This window comes from Mustela erminea, chromosome 17 (genome assembly GCF_009829155.1).
Source record: "Mustela erminea isolate mMusErm1 chromosome 17, mMusErm1.Pri, whole genome shotgun sequence".
NCBI classification, from domain to species: Eukaryota; Metazoa; Chordata; class Mammalia; order Carnivora; family Mustelidae; genus Mustela; species Mustela erminea.
The window spans coordinates 29299729-29315985 of NC_045630.1; the positions used below are offsets into that span (position 1 = coordinate 29299729).

Genomic DNA, 16257 nt, shown 5'->3' on the forward strand with positions numbered 1-16257 from the left:
CTGCCAGCATCTCACTGTCCCTAATTCCTACAACTTTGTGGGACATCATGAAATCACATAGTGTGGAGGGAGTAAGTAAGTGGTTACCTCCCCATCAGAGTTCCAAAGTAAACAGATGGTGCCATCACTTACTCAGCTTTGTTCTCTTTCAATATTGTGTTGACCTTTCTAGGTCTTATGTTATTCCCTACAAATTTTGTGGTAAACTTGCGGATTTCTTGCCCAAACCGGCTCCCTAGGATTTTGATTAGCATCACCTGGAATCGGGGGGGTGGGGTGTCAAATGGGATTGGCTTATTGATATGCTACCTGGTTGGGTCAGTCAGTCCATAGACCTGAAGTATCTCTCCACTTAACTTGGGCCTTTGTTAACCTCACACCGGCCTGAAGCTTTCCTGGGAGGATTTGTGTGTCTTGGTAAATCTGTTTCTAAGTGTTCTATGTGTTTAAAACGCTACTTAAATAGGAGTATGGTTTAATTTCCTTTTATAATGTCTATTGTTCATATATAGGAACATTTTCTATGTTGACCTTGCCTCATCCAGATTTGCTCAATTCACTTACTGATAGAAGTAGTTTTTTTTTTTTTTTTAATATTCCTGCTGGTGCAGTCCTGTCCCTACAGGTAGAGGTGCTTTACCTGTTCTTTTCCAAACTTACACCTTCTGTCTCCTTTTCTTGCCCTAGTGGCACTTGCTAGAGCCTTCAAGACAGCGTTGAGTAGATGTGGTGGGGGAAGAAGGCCTTGTATTGTTCCTGATCTTAAGACAGAAACTTTCAGTCTAGGACTCACTTCTCTGTAAGAAAAGACTCCTTTGTTCCGGGTGCTTAGCTGTTGGTCCCCAAGGTTCTCTGCCGAATGACCCCAGCTTTCCCCCCACAGCTTTCCCATTGAGAAATGCCACCTCCCTGCGTGATTGCTATTTGCACTCCTGTTTCTGTGTGAAGATACCCCTTAAAAAAAAAAAACCTTTAATTTCGGCATGTGATTTTGATGCCTAGAAGGATCTTGGAAATCAGAAGGTGGAGTTCAAATGTTGTGGAGGACGCAGCTTTCATGATTAGCGGGAAGCAAGCACTTTGTCCAAAGTGGGGCGGGGGGCAGTAATGGAAGGAGCCAGAAGGTGAGACTGGCACCCTCGGGCGCCATGCTGTTCAAGAGCCTGTCCAAGGAAGGGTCGTCTTTTCTTGCCAGAAGAGCAGCTGTATTAGCCACAGTTGTTAGAAACAGACGCCAGAGAGCTGGGCCAGTCGCAATTGCCCAAGCACGAGGTGTCCCAGGGCTTGGGGGGTTCGGGCTCTCTGTGGCCACTCTGAAGCTGAGCGCGCGCCGCTATGCTCCATCCTTCAGGCAAGGGCCAGGATGGAGGTGGAGGCAAGATGGACAAGACGCTGGCTGACTTTGCAGCCGAGTACGCCAAGTCCAACAGAAGCACGTGCAAGGGCTGCATGGAGAAGATTGAGAAGGTGAGCCCAGGGGAGGGGTTTGACTACTGGAGCCACCTGGCTGTCTGGCAGCCGCCTTGTCGAGTGTCCAGAGAGAAGATGCAGGGCTGTGGAGGTTAGCCCAGCGCTGGCGGTTCAGCTTCAGTGAATGTTTCCCAGGCTCGGAGCTCCTGAGAATGTCAGGCCTGGGGTCCCCAACCTGGTCCCCAAGGCTGCACAGAATTGTAGTGTGGGGGAACAAGCCCACTGGGGTGGGGGCTTGCAGGATGGCATCCTAGCTAGTGGTCGAGGCCAGCTCTGCTTGCATCAGCTCCGGCCTGGCAAGATGTTCTCAGGGAAGAGGTTGCGCGTCCTCACGTGCCTGGGTGGGTGGGTGGAGTTGACCTCATTTAAAATGGGGGCACTGAGGCTTTAGCTGGCACACAGTCCTTGGCAGCAGAAAGCAGTCCGAGGCTGCCAGCAGCCCTTCTAGTGCCCTTGGTGTGGACCTGAGGCCCCTTGGCTGGTACCAGCTAACCTTTGTTTCCCCAAGTCCCTGATGTTGCCGTCACTCTTCTTTTCTTGGTACCACATGTGGTTCTTCCTGCAGGGCCAGATCCGCCTATCTAAGAAGATGCTGGACCCAGAGAAGCCCCAGCTGGGCATGATCGACCGCTGGTACCACCCAGACTGCTTTGTGAGAAATAGGGAGGAGCTGGGCTTCCGGGCTGAGTACAGCGCTAGCCAGCTCAAGGGCTTCAGCCTCCTGGCAGCAGAGGATAAGGAAACCCTGAAGAAGCAGCTCCCAGGAGTCAAGAGTGAAGGGTAGTTGAGGGGGGGTCATGGGGGTAGGGCCCCGGGTAGACCCTGCAGATTCCAGGCTATTCCGGCATCTCTCTTTGCTGACCTGCAGCGAGTTAGGGGTGCACAGTGAAGGATGGTTATGGCTGCGCTCTGCCCCTCCTGGGTGCATGGTCCTGTAACTCCCATAGCTCCTGCCCATCTGTTCCCTCTTCCCCTTCTGATCCACAGACAGGCGGGACCAGCTAGCTGCCACTGCCAGCACCCCCGGCCCTGAGTATTCCCCGTGCCCGGGCCAAGCACTACATTTCCTGGGACCTTTGCATGACTTGCTTTCCCGTCCCTGCGGCATCTTGCATTTCTGGGTCTCTGCTGTTGCTAGGAGGATCGTGGCGGGAGGAGGGGAGCTGTGGATGAGGACCCCCCTGGTATAGTGTCAGAATGGTATGGGGTTTCTGTGGCGCCAACATTGAGGACGGGAAGTCCAGTTGGAGCCAATCTGGAGTCGGCGGGCGCTTCTTTCCTGTCCCTTCTGCTGGTCTCTGGGCCCCGGTCTGGAGTCAGTTGGGGTCATGGGCACAGCAGGGGAAGGGTGGCAGGGCCATGCCCAGCTGTGGACAGTGTTGGGATTGGGGTGATTCTCACCTTCCCATCATCAAGCCGCTGTCAGGTGCTACCTGGCTTCATCACACACAAGCTCGTGCACAGCGTATGCAGCTCTGGAGGAGACAGGAAAACTGGAAAATCGGGCATGGATTAAGGTGTGCAGGGAGGCCTAAGCTCCCCTGTGTGCCATGGCAATAGCCAGCATCAGTGGGGCAGTAACAGAGCGACAAGCATCGTGCTGGGTGCTAAATGGGGTCAAGTCACTCTCTGGAAGGCACGTGGGTTCTCCAAAGTGCAGGGGTTTGAAGCCGGGACTGACAGCTGCAGCAGACCCTTAACCACCATGACTTCTGAGGATCCTTCCTACTGCCCTGTGCATCCCACACCCCGGTCAGGTGAGGGCTGAGCCAGGTGTGCAGGGACCTGTTCCCGTGGCTGGGGCGGATGACAGTGTAGTCCAGCCTTGGATAACCGCACCAGGAGCAGCCCTGTGGTTTAGCTTGAAAGGCTCAACCCTGGCACGAGTGGTTCATCCTTCTACAATCCCTGCCCCTTGGCTATGGGCTTAACCTGTCACGGTCCCTGCCAGAACCTTCTAGCTGCTTCATTTGTGTCAAGAGATAGATGGGGAGATTTGATGTCAGGTGTAGGCTTTTTCCAAGGCCCTGGGGCCACCCCTCGGAAGCAAAGTAACCTGTGCTGTACGTGGGGCCTGTCACCAATACTGCCCGGGCAGACCCTGAGCTCCGGGGAGTAGAGCAAGATGTGCATGTGGGGCCTGGCAGGCAGGAGTTACAGGGACAGGAAGTTCCTGTGTCCCCTGAGTCGCTGGTTCCAGGGTTCTGATGGTTCTTTTTCTCCCGTGTCTCTTGCAGAAAGAGGAAAGGCGACGAGGTAGACGGGATGGATGAAGTGGCCAAGAAGAAATCTAAAAAAGAAAAGGACAGGGATAGTAGGCTTGAGAAGGCCCTCAAGGTGAGCTCTGAGCTGTGTGTCTGCTCAATAGTTGCCTCAATTCTCTGTCGGCCTCCTGGGAGGAAAGTTCCAGGATGCATGTGCATCCCACTCAATGAGACCTCCAAGAATTCCGAAATTGGGAGCAGTGGTGAGATAGCACAGCTTTCCCTCTACCCCCAGAGGAGGCCTTGGTGCTTCAAGGAGAGCGCTTTTGGGCTCCAGGGGATGGACCAGCTGGTCCCCAGCCTCTTGGCAGCATGCCATCCTAGACCTGGAGGGCCTCTAGCACGCACCGCACACAGTGTTAAGTTCAGGCATGCATAGGGGACTGAAAGAGTCAGGGATGTTCCCTAGTTGTGCTCTTTTTTTTTTTCCTCATTTTCTTTTAAGATTAATTATTTATTTATTTATTTATTTGCGAGACCGTGAGAGAACATGAGAGGGGAGATCAGAGGGAGAAGCAGACTCCTGGTAGAGCCGGGATCCAGATGCGGGACTCGATCCTGGGACTCCAGGATCATGACCTGGGCCGAAGGCAGTTGCTTAACCAACTGAGCCACCCAGGCACCCCCATTCCGTAGTTCTTTAGTGGAGTGCCAGACTTGCTGGGGACACACAGGGGCCTGGAAGAGACGGGGCTATTCCCTAGTTCTTTAGTGGAGAGCTCTTGACTGCAGAAGCAATGGAAGGCATGTGGTAAAACCGGACAGAACCGTTGACCAAGTCAGTAGTCACAGATACTCAGCACCGTGTTGATGATGTGGGCATGGAATCAGTAAAGTTGATGAGTCAGAAAATGCTGGATGTTTGGTGCTGACACACACATTATGTGCAGCATCTGCGGCTGTGGAGTCTGTAAGGGCATTGGGAAGCTGCGGAGAACTGGCATCAGTCTTGTCATGGGAACTTGCTCTCTGCCTGCGTGGTGCTTCCACGAGAGGATCCAGGTTTTGCCATGGCACAAAAATCAGAATCAGTTTCTGACCTGGTTGGAGCTGCTTGGTGAGAACCCTGAGTTTGGTGTGATTGTCCCTCAGCAGATCTGTTTGCAAATCTGGCTGTAGTAAGGCTGTGGCTGGTGTTACTTTGCACTTCCTCACCGGTGTGGTGTTCTGTCAAGCATCATCCAGGATGAAAGGAACATAAAAAATGCAGATGTTCCCCACCCCACCCCTACCCCTAGCACCGCCTGGGCCTCACCAGCCTGGCCTTAGCTGAGCAGGTGGTGGGATTCCACTGCTCCCATTGAAACTTGTACCACGGGACTCGGCCCATACTCCCCCACCCTGTGACTGGCAGCACAACTCAGGTGGGTGCGGGGCAGGTACGCAAAGATAGGAACAAGTGCGCTGTGCTGTCGCTTCACTAGTTGCATTAAAATCTTCCTCGCTCCAGGGTCCCGGCTAGCCCGTTGGGAGAGCACGCAGCTCTTGATCTCAGGTTCCTGAGTTTCAGCCCCATTTGGGGGGCAGAGATGACTGAAAAAGTATTTTTAAAAGGCCCCATTAGGGGGAGCCTGGGTGGCTCAGTGGGTTAAAGCCTCTGCCTTCAGCTGAGGCCATGATCTCAGGGTCCTGGGATCGAGTACCACATCGGGCTTTCTGCTCAGCAGGAAGCCTGCTTCTCCCTCTCTCTCTGCCTACCTGTGATCTCTCTCTCTTTGTCAAATAAATAAAAAAAATTTTTAAATCTTTAAAAAGGACCCCATTAAAATCCACTCTTCGTGTGGAGAGCGACTCCGCAGGGTCAGTGGGGCTGGCATTTTTACATCTGGTTTGCAGGGGTGTAGTCTGCAGTGGGGGGTACCCTAGCAGGGAGGAGGCTGCTGCCGGCCTGGGCACGGTGTTGGCGAGGTGGGGATGCTCAGAGCTTCCAGGGGGAGGCACCGTGTGTATGGCTCCCGAGATGGAGAACTCCGTGTCCTGAGAAGCGCAGATGTGCTCCCATGCGGTGCTGAGTGGGATACGCAGTTGAGGCGGGGGGGGGGGGTGCTTGGATATTGTCCCCACCCGTGTTTGGGTTGGAGAATGGCCATGCCTGGTGTCCTTGGGTACAGGTGTTGGGGCCAATGGGCCCATGCGCCGGGGGGCCTGTCTGTGAGGGGTGGTCCCAGGGACTGCATGCTCCGGGTGGAACTGGGATGCCCCAGAGCATGGCTGAGCCACGTACCTGTGGTGGAGACCAGCTTGGAGGTGCAGCCCAGCTGACGCACAAGGACCCCCGTGGAGACTGAGCGAGACGGGGGAGCCCCTTCTGGTGGGGTCTCTGGACAGAGCTGGTCTGTCAGCCACCTGGCTCTGTCTGCAGGCCCAGAACGAGCTGATCTGGAGCATCAAGGATGAGCTAAAGAAAGTGTGTTCGACAAACGACCTGAAGGAGCTGCTTATCTTCAACAAGCAGCAAGTGCCCTCTGGGGAGTCAGCGGTGAGCTGCCTTCGCATTACGGGACATGTGGGAGACGCGGGAGGTGGCTGGGTCCCTGAGTGCTAGTGCTGTGCCTCCGGGCCATGGGAAGCCCTCCAGTGGGATGCCCACTAGTGATTGGGAAGAGTGGAAAGGCCGCAGTTCTGTGGCATGGTGGCCACGTCCAGGACAGGAAAACCTCCCCATACATCAGCCCCGGGGTTAGGATTTGGGGGAGATTAGGGTGGGTTGTGTATTTGCCTGGTGTGTTCATGCCACACATGTTAAGGCTCAGACACTCAGGAACTGCCAGGTCTGGAGGGCGTGGAGCCACCCTCATGAGAGGAGGACTGCTAGCACCCCACCGGTTTCCCCAGCTGGCGTGGCTCCTCACACAGGAGCGGGGGTGCTCTGGATCCTCCTTCCTTCTACATCACTGAGGGACGGGGGCTGTGGTACTTCGTTTGGACAGGAGGTCTCTTGAGGTACAGCAGCCCGAGCTCTGTGGGTAGACCAGCAGCCCCAGAGAGTCCATATCAGGATGAGCCCTCTCCTCTCTCCTCGAGTGCTTGTCTTCCCATGCTAGGGAGTGGCCTTCCTGTAGCTTCTCCTCTCTGGGCTTCAGATCTTGGACCGCGTGGCAGATGGCATGGTGTTCGGTGCCCTCCTTCCCTGCGAGGAGTGCTCCGGCCAGCTGGTCTTCAAGAGCGATGCCTACTACTGTACAGGCGACGTCACCGCCTGGACCAAGTGCATGGTCAAGACCCAGACCCCCAGCCGGAAGGACTGGGTGACCCCTAAGGTAAGCAGGAGCAGGGTGGGTTCTGGGGTCTGAGCAGATAAGCACTGCAGATAAGCACTGGGCTTGTCCATGCTCCGAGTCCCCACAACTGCAGTGGCATGTAGGCGTGCACAACCCGGGAGGGACCCTGGCCATACTGTCCGCTGAGTCTGAGTGTCGTTGGTTTGTCTTCAGGGAAAACCTTGTTCACGGCCCATGCATGCCAGTGTTGTTACATACTTGGAACCGCTGCAAACACAGTTTGCAGTGCCATGTACTTGAATACTGATGCCTCACATCGGTTTAAGATGTATTTATTTTAGAGAGCAGGGGGAGGGGCAGAGGGAAAGGGAGATACCCAAGCAGACTCCCTGCTGAGTGTGGAGCCCCAGGCCGTGCTTGTCCCACGACCCCAAGATTGTGACCTGAGCTCAGACCAAAAGCTGGACGCTTGACTGACTAAGCCCCCTTGACACGCCAGCCGTGCATGTCTCCCCTGATCGTGAGAAGTAGATGATCCAGATCCTCTTTGCTCTGGGAGGGGTGTTATTTCTAGGGAGAAGTGGTTTCTTTTTGTTTTGTTTTGTTTTTAAGATTTTATTTATTTATTTGACAGAGACAGCGATCACAAGTAGGGAGAGAAGCAAGCAGAGAGAGAGAGAGGGAAGCAGTCTCCCCGCTGAGCAGAGAGCCCGATGTGGGGCTCGATCAGAGAAGCAGGCAGAGAAGGGGTGGGTGGAGCAGGCTCCCCACTGAGCAGAGAGCCTGATGGGGGGCTCGATCCAGGATCCTGGGATCATAACCTTAGCCAAAGGCAGAGGCTTAACCCACTGAGCCACCCAGGCACCCCAAGAAGTGGTTTCTTAACTGAAAGTTCAATTTCTTCAGGAATTCCGAGAAATTTCTTACCTCAAAAAATTGAAGATCAAAAAGCAGGACCGAATATTTCCCCCTGAGACCAGTGCCCCAGTGGTGGCGGCCCCGCCCTCCACAGCCTCGGCGCCTGCTGGTGTGAACAGCTCCACTCCGCCAGGTACAGCTTGGGGCTGGCTGTGGGCAGGGGGACCCTGACCAGAGTGGGGGAGGGTCTCCCTCTGTGTCAGTCCTGCTCCCCTTGGCAGGTGGAAGGCGCTTGAGAGGTGGCCTCTTAAGGGCCAGTGGGCCTGATCCGAAACGACATTTTGAGTATCCTCCTGCCTGCACGATAGACCTTGCTTCCCTGCCTCCTGGCACCCCGACCCCATGTCTGTCATCCTGAGACTAATGTGAGGCTCAGGGCTCTGGCGCACATAGTCCTGCCATGTGCCAGGCCCACAGAGCAGGGCTGATTGGTGTGAGTGCGAACACACCAGCACACAGAGTGAGACCAGTTTGGGGTTTTCCGTCTGCTGGAGAGACTTGTTGCCTTTGTTCACTCCAAGACGTGGCGGAGTCTGAGGATGGCCACAGTTTGGTGGGTGGAGGACAAGAGTCAGCCTAAACATGGTGACCCGCCTCTTCCTGGGGAAGACTGTGTGTGTGTGTGTGTGTGTACACATGCACAAGCGTTTGGTCATTCTGAGTTGACTGTGTGTATGTGTGTGTGTACACATGCTCATGTTTACGTGTGGTCTTCTGAATCCAGCTGCTGCTGGTTTGGGGTCAGCGCTGACTTGGCCTCACAGGGAGGGCTTGAGGGACGTTCCCCCTCCAGGTTCTGGTCTAGGAGTGCGTGTAGGACTCTCGTTTAGGACTGCAGATAGACACAGCTCTGTCGTGGGCCTTCCTGGTCTAGGGGCCGTGTTGGCCTCAAGTGCCAGGTCCTGCCTTGTGCCTGGAATCTGTCATCTGCTCAGTGTCATACCTACTGAAGCTTTGTCCTTGAGGAGATGGATTTGTTGGATGGGGTTAATTAATAAATACCATATAAGAAATTGTAGCTTATTTTTAGATTGGAGTTGGGAAAAGAGTAAAAGTAATTGGGAGCTCATGTGATTCCCTCTCCTGTTCCCATCCCACTGGCAGCCCCGTGGTCCCCACAGTGGCTTTCCTGCTCTACCTGTGGGGCAGTGCCAGGAACCCCACTCACCAGGCTGGCCCATTTGTGGGGCAGCATCATCGTGGGGCTTCTCCCCTGGCCTGGTCCTCTGTATGCCAAGGGATGGGACAGGCTCTCCGCCTGCTGTGCTGTCCTGTCCTCTGCTTTCCCACTAGACCTGGGTCTCTATCTTCATAGACTTTTCCCTCAGGGATGCTGGTCAGAGGGGAGCTGAGGTGTCCCTGAGACCTTATGGCCTAATGACTGTTCTCTCGTCCCAGATAAGCCATTGTCCAACATGAAGATCCTGACTCTCGGGAAACTCTCACGGAACAAGGATGAGGTGAAGGCCATGATCGAGAAACTCGGCGGGAAATTGACGGGCACGGCCAACAAGGCCTCCTTGTGCATCAGTACCAAAAGTGAGTTGAATCTGTTGTGTAAAGCAGGGCCGCATCGTGCCTCCTGGGATGGCAGTGAGGTTGGCGGGGAGAGGGGACGCGCTGAGTGTGGTGTGACACCGGCAGGGCACTCCCAGATGGGTGTCTTTGGTCACAGCATTGTTTGGTCTTTTATGGGGGAAAGCCAGCACCTATATTTGCAAAGCTGCCATGTCTTGTGTGTGTGTCTTCTGTCCCCAGTGGAAGGCTGCTGACTGATGTTCTCAGCCAGTCTGAACTCCTGCCCTCAGAGACACTGATGGTCTTGGCCCCTCCACAGCCCTGGGGTGGGGTGTGACAAGCTAAGGGGTTGCAGAGCCCAGACTCCTTCGTACATGAGGGTTGGTCCTTCGGGACCCAGAGAGGAACTTGCTTTGTCAAGGGATAGAAACCCATAGAGTGAGGCAGAGCAAAGAAACTGGAATATATGCCAAATGACTGCACAAGATAAAGTGTCCAGGGAAGAATCTTGCAGAATCGGAGGTAAGTAATTTACCAAGTCAAGAGCCAGAAGTCAGGGTCATGAGGTGTGCTCTGCATAGACTCAAGCCATCCCCGTGAAAGCCCGGCGCTGCTGTCAGATCTGGAGCAGACAGCAGCTCCTGCGGATAGCCAGAGCCTTTCTGAGGACAGGACAAGAGGCCTCACGCTCCCTGACGGCACACTGTGTCACAACCTCTAGTGACCAGAACAAGACAGGCTGACATCAGAACACAGACCAGCGGAACAGCTTGGAGAGCCGGGAAGCAAGCCTCCATGTACGTGGTTAGTTCATCTGTTGCAGAGGAGCCAAGGTTCATGATGGGGAGAGCCAGGGGTCTGCCTGGCCCCACCGACAGATCCACACAGGTTGGATCGAACACTTGGATGGGAGACCTGGAGCCAAAGAACTCAGAGGAGGAAACAGCGAGCCCCTAGACTTGGTTTTGGTGATTTCTGATGCTGGCAGTAAGAGCAGAGCCAGACCAACAGGACCCCGTCAAACTGGAAAGCTTCTGCACACCAGCATCAGCAGCACGGAGAGGCCTCCTGCCAAGTGGGGGGAAGCCACCTGCCAGTCATGCGCACGGGACGCAGCAGGGTCTGGCTGAGGGACACGGGCTCCCTTCCTGCTCCCGCTGTCGGACCGTCTATCTTGGGGCGCTTCTGCCCGTATCATGTGGCCCCCCCGGCACTGGGTGACAAGGAGGGGGCTCGGTCAGTGGGGCTGTGATTACGCTTCGCACTGACGCTCCGGCTGTTCTTCCCTGGTCTGAGCAGAGGAGGTGGACAAGATGAGCAGGAAGATGGAGGAGGTGCGCGAGGCCGGCATCCGCGTGGTGTCTGAGGACTTCCTCCACGACGTGTCCAGTTCCGCCAAGAGCCTTCCAGACTTGCTCTCGGCCCACCTCCTGGCACCCTGGGGCGCTGAGGTGAAGGCTGAGCCAGAAGAGCCTGCAGCCCCAAGAGCAAAGTCAGGGTCTGCGCTCTCTAAGAAGAGCAAGGGCCCCGTCAAGGAGGAAGGTGAGGCCCCAGGCTGCCCGGGATCCCGGGCCCGTGTGCTCCCAGGACACTCTGGCCGAGACTGCCTAGACCCGTTGGCATACCACCCCCTCACCCTGCCTCCCCACCCCGACTTTCTGGGTTTTTTTTACTCGTTTTCCTTTCTTGTTCTTTTCCAAGGCATCAACAAATCTGAGAAGAGAATGAAATTAACTCTTAAAGGTGGAGCCGCTGTGGATCCGGACTCTGGTGAGCACACAGGAGTGCGAGCGGGCAGGTGGTCCAGAGACGGGGGGCTTCCGGACCACACCTGCGCACACCTGCGCACCCCTGCCTCCTTGGGCTCCCCTGGGCCTTGTGGGGAGCCTCCCACAAGGAGTGTCCAGGCAGGTGTGAGTCCCCCACCTGCAGACCCCCTTCTCCCCGAGCTTATCGGCCGCCCTTTTAGAGAGAAAACCAGGCGCCATGCCTCTGCAACAGGTCTGGAACATTCCGCGCACGTCCTGGAGAAAGGAGGGAAGGTGTTCAGTGCCACCCTTGGCCTGGTGGACATCGTGAAGGGGACCAACTCTTACTACAAGCTGCAGCTCCTGGAGGATGACAGAGAAAGCCGGTGTGTCTGGGGATGGGGGAAGAGTCCCTCGTGGTGGCCCTGTGAGGGAGTGGGCCTCTGAGGGGTGTGGGGAGGTCTTTGGCCAGAGGGAAGATACAGGCACGCCACACAGCCTGGCTCCCTGCCATCCAGCGCCCCAACTTCCCAGGACACGCTGTCCTACCATCTCTCGAGACACTCTGTCTGCAGCCCCTTGAGGAATCCAGGGTCCCTGAGCCTCATGGGCTAACCTGGACTTGGTCTTCTTGGCAAGTGGAAACCGCTTCCCTGCTGGAACTCCAGTTGGTGGTTGAAAACCAGATGCTGTGTAGCTGTGGCCTCGGCGGAGGGGGCATTATGTTGGTGCCTACGAAGCCTTGACTGGTGGCCGTTTGTCGGCGCCGAGCAGCTGGGTGCCTCCCATTGCCTCAGCTTCTCACCAGGGCTTTTGTCTAAAAGTGAATATCAGATGGAACCCCAAAAGTCCTATGTATCTAGTAGGCTACTTGGGTTTTCTGAAGACGTAAGCCCAGTGTCCTGTGTCTTATCACCTGCTCTGATGGCCTATTTTTAACTGGTTTTCACAGTGAAGGGACAGCGTGGGCTGTCAGGTCTGGACACTTCTCTAGGACAGCTCAGTAGAGCACTTCCCAGACGTTTCCAGGAGGAACCTGAGCAGAGAATATTTAAGATTTTATTTATTCAATAGAGCACAAGCACAGGGTAGGGGCAGAGGCTAAGGGAGAGGCCTGACATGGGGCTCAATCCCATGACCCTGAGTTCATGACCTGAGCTGACACCAGTTGCTTAACCAACTGAGCCACCCAGGGGGCATCTCTGTCGTGATGTAAAAATTATGTGATGCGTTCTTTCCACCAAGAAAAATGAATCCATCAAAGCCAAGTGGTGTGGCACCTAGGGTGCCAGTGGTGTGGGCCCCCAGTTGCCATGGGAACCAAGAGCAGTGGCCTCAGCCTGTGTGCCTCTGACACGCACACACACCCAGCCCAAGCCCGTTGCATCTGAGCCCAGAGGCTCCAGTATCTAGGTTTTGTCGCTCATGGTTGTGTATCTTGAGTACAAAACTTCCAAGCGATGCTTACTTTTCCTCTGTGAGGAGTGAGATGGGTGTTTATCTTACAATCAGAATTTATACGCTTGTTCTGTGAGCTTGGCTGGCAGAGCGAGTGTAACCTGTGCTTTGGCATTTTCTGGGTCCATTCACCAGTATGATTCGAAAGGCAGTTCTTGAAAGTTCCAACTCTCCATTTCCTCACAAGTGAAGGTCTTTGTGTTTCCTTTGTTCCTCTGTGTCCGTGGCATCATCTTGGGGGCCGCAGCTCTGTGTCCCCAGGCAGAACGCAGGGAGGGAACCTGCTCCCAGCACAGGAGCGGCCGGCCCTCGGGTCTGTGTGTGATCCTCCTCTCCCCACTCCCCGCCCACCCCGTGCCCTCACAGCTACTGGATCTTCAGGTCATGGGGCCGCGTGGGCACCGTCATCGGCAGCAATAAACTAGAACAGGTGCCGTCCAAAGAGGATGCCATCGAGCACTTCATGAAGCTGTATGAAGAGAAAACTGGGAATGCCTGGCACTCCAAGAACTTCACAAAGTATCCCAAAAAGTTCTACCCTCTGGAGATCGACTACGGCCAGGTAATCCCTACTCTTATGCTGTCTGCTTCCAGCAGAAGGAAGAAGGAAGAATCATCATAGTAGCCAGACCTCGCCCCAGGCCTGATGGCCTTGCGAGTCAGTGCTCCCCAGTGTTCAAAGGAGGAAACACTTCTTGACTCTTGACAGTGCTCAGTGTTAGGCCGACACCAAAACCAGACAGACCTCGCAGGAGCGCTCCCATATCCCTAGGAACATATATGCGGAGGCGTAACCGTGGAGTAATAACCCAAGTGCAGGATTTCTGTACCGCGACTGGGGGCAGGGAGGGGGTTGAGCCTGAGAATGCGAGGTCAGTTCAACACACAGAGATCAGTGCCCTGCAGTATGACCGTGATTGTAACAGTCACGGTCGTGGACGGAGAAACTTGGAAGGAGATCCAGCACCCTTAACACGAGTCACACCCAGACAGCAACGTAGGAACTCAGCTGACCGTGGTAGCGTCTTTGAGAACATGAGGGGGATTGGTCTTTGAAGTTGCTCCCTCTGCTCATTGATTGGGAAGTGGTTCTTACATTCCAGGTGTGGCTTCTAGGCTGACCCCGTGTTTTCCTCACAGGTCGTAGGACCTGGATTGCCATCAGGTTATTACAGTTCAGAGGGTGGCTTAGTCGGTTGAGCTTCTGCCTTTGGCTCAGGTCATGATCCCAGAGTCCCAGGGTTGAGTCCCGGGTCAGGCCCCCTGCTTAGCAGGAAGTCTGCTTCTTCCTCTGTCCTTGAGCCCACTTGTGCATGCATAATAACGTAATTACATTGCCCTGGCCTCTGTTGGATTGTGGTTTTGGGTCCCATATGCTCTTCTGATAATTTCTATTACTTTTTTAAAAAGATTTTATTTGTTAGAGAAAATAGCACAAGCAGGCAGTGGCAGAGAGAGGCAGACGGAAAAGCAGGACACGATACCAGGACCCTGGGATCACAACCTGAGCTGAAGGCAGACGCTTGACCCCCTGCACCCCCCAGGTGCCCCTCTGTTACACGTTTGTGGCAGGGTCATTTTCCTATATATATCACCAAATAGCCTTCTGTTATCCCTTGGCTGATAACCTTTGTGGACATTTGTTCTAACAAGATGCTTATTCTGGCTTTTATAGAAAAATCTATTGCAGTTGTCCCCTGAACAGTGTAGAGGGTCAAGGGCACTGACCCCTCCCCATGGTGCAGTCAAAAATCCATGTTTAACTTGACTCCCCAAAACTTAATCTGTTGTTGACGTGAAGCCTGACCAATAGCCTAAGTTGATTTGATCTCATCTTGTGATATGTGTATTGTATACTGTCGTTTTATTACAAGCTAAGCTGGAGGGGAGAAAACATTATGAAGAAAATCATAGGAGAAGAAAAGTACACTTTTTTTCACGGCTTTTTGCTTACGTAGTTTACTTAAGTAAACTACACCCCATGTGGGGCTTGAACTCAACGACCCTGAGATCAAGTCATGCTCCAACTGAGCCCCTAGGGGCTCATGTATTTCTTTTTAAAAACAAAACAAACAAACAAAAAAACCCGGGGCATCTGGGTGGCTCAGTCAGTAACAACTCTTGATCTTGGGATTTTGAGTCTAAATCCCACTTTGGGTGTGGAAATTACTTTAAAATATCTTTTTTAAAAAATAGAATTTACTTTGTAATGCTGAAGTGGCTTGTCTGACTCAGCAATGCCCCCTACTGGTCAGTTTTTCTAATTTCAAAAATAACATTTAAAATTTTTTGAGAAACAAACTCACTCCTAATCACCCAGAGTTGAGCACAAAGTCACGGTGTGGGTCTTTGGTGCTCCTGTCCCTTCACGGGTACTTTCCTCACCAGAGAACTGGAGTTTTGCCCTGCACGCTATGTCAAGAACCGCCTCCCTCCAACGCCTGCACAGCTTTTGGAAGATGCTGTCCAATAGTGATAGACAACCACCTTTGTAACCTTGATATTTCAATAGCTGCATTTTAAAAATCTGAAAGAAACCGTGAAACTAACATTAGTTATTTATTTTTCCTCCCCTTCCAACCTTCTCTGAAACCAGATCTTTGAAATCTGGTGTGTTTTCAGCCCTTGCAATGTGTCTCTCTGTTCAGCCTGGTCACCTTTCAAAATCAGGGCCACTGAATTCAGGTGCACTGTCCTAGAGCAGCATCTGCCAGGGCTGCCCAGATGGCCCGGGGTGGTGGTTTATGGTCTGTGGCTCCCCTGTGACGGTGCTCCTGAATATGTAAACATCTCCGCTTATCACCCCCAGAGAGGGAGGCCCCAGAGTAGATCAGTTCAGATAAGGTGTTTCACTGTGAACATTGGCCTCCTCAGAGAGCCAGAAGCCGTGACCCTGAGAGCCTTGGAGACTTGGTGTTGTGACAGAAAGCGTAGTTGACAGCCGCATCCAGAGTGAACGGGGCCCACGGCCCGCCACACCGCTTGGGTGAACACAACAGATGCCAGGATTAGTGTCCACTCAGAGCAGATACCCAGCACTTCTCATTGCTGGGGACACTGTCAGGGACAGGGCATAGTTCCTATCCTCTGGCCGTTCGTAAGTGACAAGGGTTCAGCAGTCTACAGTGCCGTGTGGTCCTGACTTAGCCTGGGTTCCCCAGAGAGTGGGCACACACAGTCCAGTGTTGAAAGTGTGATCCCAGGGGCACCTGGTGGCTCAGTAAGTTAAGGCCTCTGCCTTCGGCTCAGGTCACAATCCCAGAGTCCTGGGATTGAGCCCCACGTCGGGCTCTCTGCTCAGCGGGGAGCCTGCTACCTCCTCTTTGCCTGCCTCTCTGCCTACTTGTGATCTTTGTCTTGTCAAATAAATAAATAAAATCTTAAAAAAAAAAAAAAGTGTGATCACGGAGCAGAAGGAGGCCACAGAGAGTGGAGAGTTCCTCCTGTCAGTCTGTGTGGCAGGAAATGGGTGTCTGAACCTTTAGGACTGTGGTGAAGACTGCATGGACATCTTCTGGTTGGCCCTGGGGTGCAGTAGTACAAGACCGGAGAAGTAACCCGGTGTCCCCTTGGTCCATGGTTTGGCCTGGTGGCTTCCCAGCTCTTCCAGAGTGGGGCCGTGGGCCAGTTCCCAGGGTGGGGAGATGAGGGCATGAGGGG

The 16257-nt window shown here is 54.0% G+C and overlaps 1 protein-coding gene across 3 annotated transcripts in view; it reads left to right on the forward strand.

Moving 5' to 3' along the window:
• The window catches only part of PARP1 (poly(ADP-ribose) polymerase 1), a 36577-nt gene that overhangs the window by 11036 nt on the left and 9284 nt on the right, over positions 1-16257 (forward strand). For 2 of the 3 annotated variants that reach the window (XM_032317753.1, XM_032317751.1), the window contains exons 3-13: positions 1352-1467; positions 2036-2250; positions 3708-3807; positions 6097-6213; positions 6818-6994; positions 7862-8006; positions 9272-9412; positions 10691-10933; positions 11093-11161; positions 11393-11525; positions 12964-13159. In XM_032317753.1, the coding sequence (XP_032173644.1) occupies positions 1352-1467; positions 2036-2250; positions 3708-3807; positions 6097-6213; positions 6818-6994; positions 7862-8006; positions 9272-9412; positions 10691-10933; positions 11093-11161; positions 11393-11525; positions 12964-13159 (1652 nt within the window). The other variant, XM_032317752.1, reaches the window with a different exon arrangement.